At 43.8% G+C, this 8,106-nt stretch overlaps 2 protein-coding genes across 2 annotated transcripts; both read right to left on the bottom strand.

Moving 5' to 3' along the window:
• Nucleotides 1–379: 379 nt before the first annotated feature.
• LOC149933879 (baculoviral IAP repeat-containing protein 7-B-like) lies at nucleotides 380–973 on the bottom strand. The gene has a single exon (XM_090181060.1). The coding sequence runs from the start codon at nucleotides 971–973 to the stop codon at nucleotides 380–382; it is 594 nt and encodes a 197-aa protein (XP_090037186.1).
• Nucleotides 974–2,432: 1,459 nt separating this feature from the next.
• On the bottom strand, nucleotides 2,433–3,725 carry LOC149933878 (uncharacterized protein F54H12.2-like). The gene has a single exon (XM_090181059.1). The coding sequence runs from the start codon at nucleotides 3,723–3,725 to the stop codon at nucleotides 2,433–2,435; it is 1,293 nt and encodes a 430-aa protein (XP_090037185.1).
• Nucleotides 3,726–8,106: the final 4,381 nt, after the last annotated feature.

Here is an 8,106-nt window from a genome sequence, read left to right as displayed (position 1 = left end):
ATAAGCGATTCTGCTCGATATGTTTCAGCAACGGGACGTCATTAGTCATCCACCCCTTGACGACCCTCTCGCAAGAGAAGCACATGACGTTATCAGTGTGCCCGGTGTAGAAAAAACCAGCTTTCGCTAGCTCCCTCGCGTTAAAAAACTTACATGGAAACCCTCTGAAACTAGCGATTCTATTTTTCTCAAAATGCATCTTTTTAACGGAAGCCGCGTAAAAATGGTGTCTATCACCTTCGTCCGCGACCGATCGAATGATCCTTAGAACCGAGGCGGGGGTAAATCCCTCTTTCCATCTCTCACAGGGGTTGAACGACCCCCCCTAAAAATAGTCTATTACCACGCGTCCCCCCTCGAATTCCTCGGGAGAAATCTATTATTCCCCGGGCATGTCTAGACCTTGTCCTTCATCTAAGACTTCGACTATTTCGTTTAAAGAATCGTATATTAATCGTGATTCGGGGTAAGTCGAATAATTCAATTGGTTGTCCTTTTCTACGATATCCTCAGCGGCTATAAAATGCTTTACATTTCCACTTCTTCCCCTTGAAATAAGAAACTTACAATGAGGAAAATTTTCCCAATGTTTCTCGAACGGACTATCTTCCTTATCCCAGTTCATTAGTTCCCCAGAACAGGAAAAGCATTTTACGCAATCTTTGAAATTCGTATAAAAAAAACCATCTTTGGATAAATGCCTAGCTTCCCTTAAAGGATCAATCGGCAAACCTTCCTTATTATTAATATTATTCTTAATATAATTATTATTAAATCCTCTAGTAAAGGAACGAATTCGCGCGATCTCGTATCGCATCGGTTTTGACCCTTCAAGCTCCATCGACACGGCTGGGACATCCCCCGAAAAATCATTTCTTATGAACGGACAAAAGTTACACTCTTTTTCGTGTCTTAGTAACGGGACGTCGTCGGCCGTCCAGTCCTTGACGACACGCTGACAGGAGAAACACATTACGCTGTCCCGGTGACCGACGTAGAAAAAACCCGCTTTCGCTAGCTCCCTCACGTTTAGAAACTTACAGGGAAAACCCTTGAAACTAGCGATTCTGTTTTTCTCAAAATTCATCTTAAGAAAAAAAACGTCTACCTCTTACTTCTCCGACTTCGGGAATGACCCAGGGAATGATCCGGTACTAGACGTTTAAAAAAACCTCGACTTTCTCTTTCCCCCCATCCCCCTTACGAGTTTAAGCGTGTATGTTGAATAAGAAAACATAAATTCGAACGAAACATTTATTAACGCAAAGGAAGATATTACAAAAAATGATAACAGTGAATATAAGAAAAATGATACGAAATGAAAATACGCGCGCGAATTGAGAAAATTACGTAATGGTTTTTTAAAAACATAAGAGTTCGAAAAATAATTAATTGTTTTTTTGTAAAGAAAAGTTTTAAAAGAATCCTTCGTCTTCCTCGAAGAGCGGCGAGGGAGCCGTCTGGTGATGGGTCTCCAACCACTTGGCGAAGCGGCAGGCCTTCTCCCGCGCACAGAGAAGCGTCGGGCTCCCTCGTCGATGAAACCGACACCGATAGTTCTGGCCGATGCGGATGTCCTTGGCCTTGGGGCAACCGATTTCCCCGAGTTCGATCACCTCTTGGGGGATGAGTTTCCTGAGGACGTGACATTTCTCCTCTCCCTTGCAGTAAACGAATTCGGAGTCCTCGGTTAAGGCCTTGAGCCGATGTTGTAGCTCGATGTAAGGGGTATCGCCGTGGTTCCAGAGGTAACCGTTGATATGGGTAAAGACCCATTGATTTTGCCGGGCTACGTGGTGAGAAAGACCGCTACCGTGGTACGGAGGTTTAACGAATAAACTTTTAACTAGGGGAAACTCCCCGACGAACGCGACGGCAACTTCTTTAACGACCGGTTCGTATTTCGCGCCGAGTAAGAATTCAAAATCGACAACTACCAGCGGTCTTTCCATGATGTTTCTGTTGGCTGATACCCCCTCTGACTCAAGGTAAGTTAAATCCGCTTCTTAAATAGGGTCTCCACGCGATTGTCATTACTCCATTGGTTCCTCGTGAACCTATCAGCGAAGGAGGTCAAACTCCGCCCCCTATAGCGATGTTCCAGATAGAGCACGCAGTATTGTCCGCAAACTTTGCTTCCCACGGCCTGTAGACGACGTCTATTGTAGAGTATTTTCGAGGAATTTTTTCTCAGGAACTTTTTTATCGTGGGGAGGGTCACCGGACGACCCGCCGAGTCAAAGTACCCGGCCCTCCTGAAAGCGTCTAGGTAAATAGCTACCCAATGAGTCCCGGGCCCGTCGTGAGGATCGAGGTTAACGACCAGGGAGGCGGGGAAGGAAGGGATATATTCGGGGAGTCTATCGGAAGCAAAGGCACCTTGATACCCGGGTAAATGCCCGAGGATCTCGTTTATTTCTAATGTGTTCATTTTAATAATCAATCACCACGTTGCGGTCTTTATCTATCTGCATTAAACTATGGAATTCCCCGTAAATAACGACCGAAACCGATTCCGTGAGCGGGGTTTCGAATCCCAACTCGATACGTAACTGTCCCCGCCTTACGGGATTCCAATGAGAGTTGTCACTCGCGGAAAGATCAGGCGTGATATCAAAGGCATATAGAGTATAACCCCTCGGATATTCTGAGTGCGATATATTATTCCCATCATCTTTAAAATGTATATTCGTCCCCGTAAACAAGGTGTAATATTCACGGGCAAATTGATTCTGGGAAAACTTGGGCTGGAGAGGTTTGCTCGGAACCGCGTCCGAATCAACGTAGAGAGATAAGAAATTTAACCCGAATGGTTGAAAGTTATAAGGATTTTTATGAAAATCGCCCGCGCAAGCCGTATGCGAGACTAGCCCGATTATAACGCGTTGAGGGAGCGGTCCCAGTAACACATTGTCGAGACTCGTATTTGAAACGCCGGTGAGCAGTACGTGGCTTTTCACTTCGGTCCTGGTAAAGGGGTACTTCGCTGTGGCGCCTAAGAGAGCGTTTTCGTGAGCCAGAATGATTTGAGGACTTATCTTGTATTTCCGTATTCCCAAAGTAGCGTCCGTTATAGCGATCTTAAAATTTCCCACGTTTAACGAGGGGTCTTCCATAAGGACAAAGGCCGTTTTACTCCTAGAAAGTCGAACTTTAATTTCCACCCCGCTTAGAAGGTATTTCGGAATGTTGAAAAGGTCGGCGTATATTGCCCCTACTAAGGAAATTTCCTTTGAATCCTTAATAGCTGCTTGACGAATCTTGCTCCCCGAGTTGGTAATTATATCGTCAAACTTTCCGGCAGCGTCTTTGGCGTAGAGACACGAAGTCAGGTGAGAAGTTTTAGCCTCGCCGGAATAGTTCAAGAGCGATTCTAAATAGGCTCGGTATGAATATCGACTTGCCGAGGGCGTGATTAAATTGTCGTTCAAGTAGATTTCAATTTGATCGAAGAGACTATGCATTAGGTTATTACAAGTTGATAATTTAACGTCGGGGTCTAAATTAGCCCCATTCTCCCGCGTTACTTTACATTTAACGTGAAGGAGACTCATCGCGAGATCCGTATACTCCGGGCTTTTAGGGATACAAAATTCAATTTGGGAATCATCTCGTAGCGTAGAGATCGGTCGATAGAAAGTTGGAGTCGCGCTTTCGACGCTAGTTTGCACGGGGGTGACCGAGAACAGGTCCAATTCCGATTTCAAGGCTTCAACTTTGTACATTTTGGTTCTTTTTAGTTGAGGGAAAAAATGTCACGAACGTGTTTCGTGGACTTCCGACGAGCTACTGTCCCGATTCTGCGTTTAACGGTCCTTTTTCTAGTTTTCCTCCTGCTCGTTGTTTTCTGCTTGCTTCTCGTTTTAGTTCTCCTACGCTTTTTCCGCCCCGAACCGCTTTGTCCGGTTATCCCTTCTAGAGCTTCACCGAAACGTTTCCTCGCCGAAGATTTTATATTTTCCCCCGCAACGGCGTCATTGAGAATTTTACTGCCGACCCCCAACGCTTGTTTTCCTATATACTTCGCCCCTCTAACTAAAAGAGGGGAGGCCCAGCGGAAGAGCCCCGAGAACAGACTTCCGAGACCATGTCCTTTCTGATAAGCCGCTCCTTGATAGAAATTAGACCCCCCGGTTTGGGCTTGGTTAAGATAATAATTTTTATACGGACAGGACCCCCGCGCGTCGAGGACATCCGGCTTAGGCATCTTGTTTCCGTAGATGTAGTTTAACCGTCAGAGACCCGAAGGCAAATGGCGCCGGTTTCCCCTGAGGGTTCATTATATGTACTTGGATCGTGTCGAAATAGCGTTTGGAGACTCGCACGTAATGAGGCACGTCATATATTTTCCCGACGTTATCCCCGAACGAGCCTTCTACGGGGACAATCCTAACGAGAGGAACGAGAGTGTCACCCACCATTTGATCTTCGACGATATTAGTGTAAACGTAAGGCTGAGGGGGGGTTTGAAAGCCTATAAGGGCCGGTCTAACGCCCCGGTAACCCCTTTCCAAAGATTGAATCCCGGGATCGAAGCCCAATGTCATGGCTAGACCAAAATGAAATTGCACAAGTACGTTATGACGAAAGGGGCTTATTCGAACTTGGCGAGTGATCTCGTTATATTGAAGAGACGTCTTCATATCTTTAATAATTTCGTTTATTATCTTAATTAAATGTTCGATAGAAGAATAGTATCCTATGGGTACCCTATAAACGTGGGAGGTCCCCCTGGGTCTTCTAGGCTGAGCCGCGCATTCGGCGATCTGAGCTTCACCCGTAAGAGTTTCACCGTTTTTGGCGACATCGAAAATCTGCTCCGTTTTTTTCCCTTTCGGATTTTTTTTCCCCGGCGTGGTAATTTTAAGTGTTATTCCCAAAGTAGGTTGATCGGCTTGAGGCGGCTCTAGGTTTTTTTCGATGCTAGTCTCCGGTTCATTTTGTTTGACTTCGATTGGAGACGGGTTACATTCGACAGGAGGGATTTCGTCGACAACCATGAAAACGATAGTGTTTTGTCCCTCGAGGACGTTGAAGAACGCGCTAGTGTAATTTATTTCAGCTAGTCCGCACTCCCAAGACCCCCCCAATTCGACGGGTTTCGGTAACGCGGAGGTATAGGAGGCCATCGTATTGTCGGCGTAAACCCGCATGCTAGCGTTTGAAGGTAATGTCAGATACATCTTTTTTCTTGACCCACGAGTTCGCGTTCGACGGATATCCTACAAAACTGACAAAGTATTCGACCTGATTTTTGCGTTTCCGAGACTTGAGAATTTTATCGATCTTGTATAGTCGAGGTTTAGCGACTAATTGCAGTTCTTCCTGATAGTAACGTCCCTTTATTGCCTCCCCCGTTAAATCTTCGATCGTGTAAAGGGGCGGGTCTAAATTTACGAGGCGGGTGATTTTAAAGACTTCCTTTGACCAAGTACCGGGATAGGCTTTATCAAAGACCCCCCTTTATTTGCTGATACGACAAAAGTCACCGACTTTAAGTTTAGGTTGACGCCGGCTTTTCACGGGGATTTCCTTGTAAATTGTTTTAAATACTTTCAGGATATTATCCGGTTTCACGTCTAGGGGTGACATTTTTATCGTAGCATGTTTCGTGGTATTGTAGCTATGAATTAAATCAGGGAGGACGTCCAAGTATCGATAGGTGTTATTAACGGTGAAATATTTATACATTTTAGCCTTTAGCGTACGATTTAGTCGCTCGACCATACACGCTTTAATTGTATCGTTTTCGCTAGTAAAGAATTTAACTTTTTTCTTTTAAGGAAATCCTGATATTTTTTCCCACTGAACTCCCCCCCTTTATCGGTTTGAACTTTAAGAGGCGTGAGATCCTCGAATATTTTCTCGGTCGCGGCGATTACGTCTTCGGCTTTCTTACTTTTTAGAGGGACTGCCCACGCGCGTCGCGAGAATGTATCGATACATACTAGTAGGTAATTAAAGCCGGAATTGTGTTCGGAAATGTCTCTCATGTCCGCTAAGTCCATTTGAAACTGGTCGCCAATATTAGTTACAAAAACCTTGCTCCTTTTAAATTTCCGATAGGCGGTCTTATGTAACGTTTACGATTCTTGCTTCGTTAACCATTTTTCTACCGTTTCCCGGGGAATACCTCTGTCTTTCACGGCCTGATAAAGTTTTTCCAATCCGTCGAAACTCGCGGGATGTTTTGGATCGTAATAAATTTTTTTCAAGACTGCCTCGGGGTTAGAAACTCTTCCCATATTGGTTGTTCCGTTTTCCTTTTTTTCGCGCCTCTATTGATAACCCCTTTCGATAAGTCCCGGGGTTTAAATTGGAGCGGAGTCCGAACGACTGATGCTTTTCTAGGTTTCGCCGAAAATGTAATTTTTTTTTCTTCACTCGCGGGATGGTTTTCTTGAATGATACCGTAGGCGTGAACAAGGCGTCGAACTCGTTCCAACCGGTGGGGGGAGGCGTTCGTTTTCTATTTATAGCCCCAACGGCGTAACTTACGAGCGTAGCGATATCTGACCCGGGCACGCGCGTTTGATCTATAAACAACTCGCCTTCACTCGACCACGAAACTTTATCGTCTAAGCTAATCAATCGGTTAATTAAGTCCTTCGCACTCGCCCTAAACTGAATCGGAACGAGATTTAAGAAGGCCGTGTCTTGCCCGGTTTTTTTTCTATTTTTTGGCTTCGTCGCTATATCCTTAATGTTTTGATAACGGTGGAACATCTGCTCGAATAATTTAACTTTATCCCTAATGTCAAGATTGGAATTGAGTACGTCGGTCATGCTATTATTTAATTCATCCACGGAGGACCCTAACGGATGTGGAAACGAAAATTGAGGGGTATCTCGAGAGGGGATGAGAACATTTTTATTATTATTATTATTATTATTATTATTATTATTATTTCCTAACGCGTCGAGGGGGACTAAGGCTAACTTTTGAGCGTACATTTTTTTATTTCCTTAAGAACGACCTAAAATCCCACTGAGGGCTGAAATAACGGTGGGGATGAGAATACTTAGAATCCCGTGACCTTTTTGAACTAAAATTAATTTCTTCTTACGCCAGGCTACTTTTTTAGAGGCTACCTGTCTAATGAATTTCTTTTGTTTAGCTAGTTTTCGTTTCTGACAAGGGTTTAACTTTAAATTCCCTTTCAAAGTATTATCGCAGCATTCAGCAATAGCATCAATTAAGGGTTTTTTAGCGTGATGGAGAATAGCGCGTCGTTGTTTAAAATTTGATCTACCTAGGGCCGAGAGAAAATCTTTGTGTCCGGCAACCAGGGCCGGCATTTTCGAACTGGTTAGGGACTTCTTCCTCTCCGCTGACTTTATATCCTTTGTTTTTGGGAAAATGTTCTGGGTTATAAATACGAAGCTTATATTACGGTGGTGAACGCCTTTCGTGAAGAAAGCCCCGATTTGACCATTGTTCTCGTTCATTAAATCGTCGGCGATGAGGAGAATGTGTTCGCCTTCTTCACCGGGGTAATCATCGAGATTGGGGACTCCTTCTCGGAACACTACAGCGTCTTTTAAAGTGTCATAAAGTGTTTGCCACTCGCTATAATGCCAAAATATTTTTGTCGGCGGGGGGGAAATCATTTCATCTTTATTTTTTATAATTCGCGCCATCAAAAGGACTTCCCGCTACCGCTCGGCCCGCTCAAAAGAGCGGAGAAAGCACCATACAGCGGTAACATGCTTTTATTAAATGAGGTCTCTAATTTAAACTACATCGATATTTAAGAAACAAACCGTTCGGGTAAAAATAAAAATGAGTTTAGCGGTGTTCTTTACTTAATACTGATGCTGCCATTTTAAGTGGGACTTATCGTCTAATATGGGTTACATTATAGGTTAATAGTTTTAAAGACATAACGACTTATCTTTCGAATATGTTGGATAAAAAAACAGTTAATACCGAAACTTCGCGTATAAGGGTAATTAACCAATAATTCCTTTTACAGACATTCTATAAGCGGGTTATACCCGAATATTAGGATGTTTTTTCATTCTGAACTAGTCATTTTTTTAAAATATTATTCTTTATATCCGAACGGTAATGTTTCGAAATTATCGATAACGCGTAATTTATTG

The sequence above is a fragment of the Leiobunum rupestre genome, chromosome 7 (assembly GCF_980474605.1).
Source record: "Leiobunum rupestre chromosome 7, qqLeiRupe1.1.hap1, whole genome shotgun sequence".
Lineage (NCBI taxonomy): Eukaryota > Metazoa > Arthropoda > Arachnida > Opiliones > Sclerosomatidae > Leiobunum > Leiobunum rupestre.
This window is presented reverse-complemented; position numbering and strand designations above follow the sequence as displayed.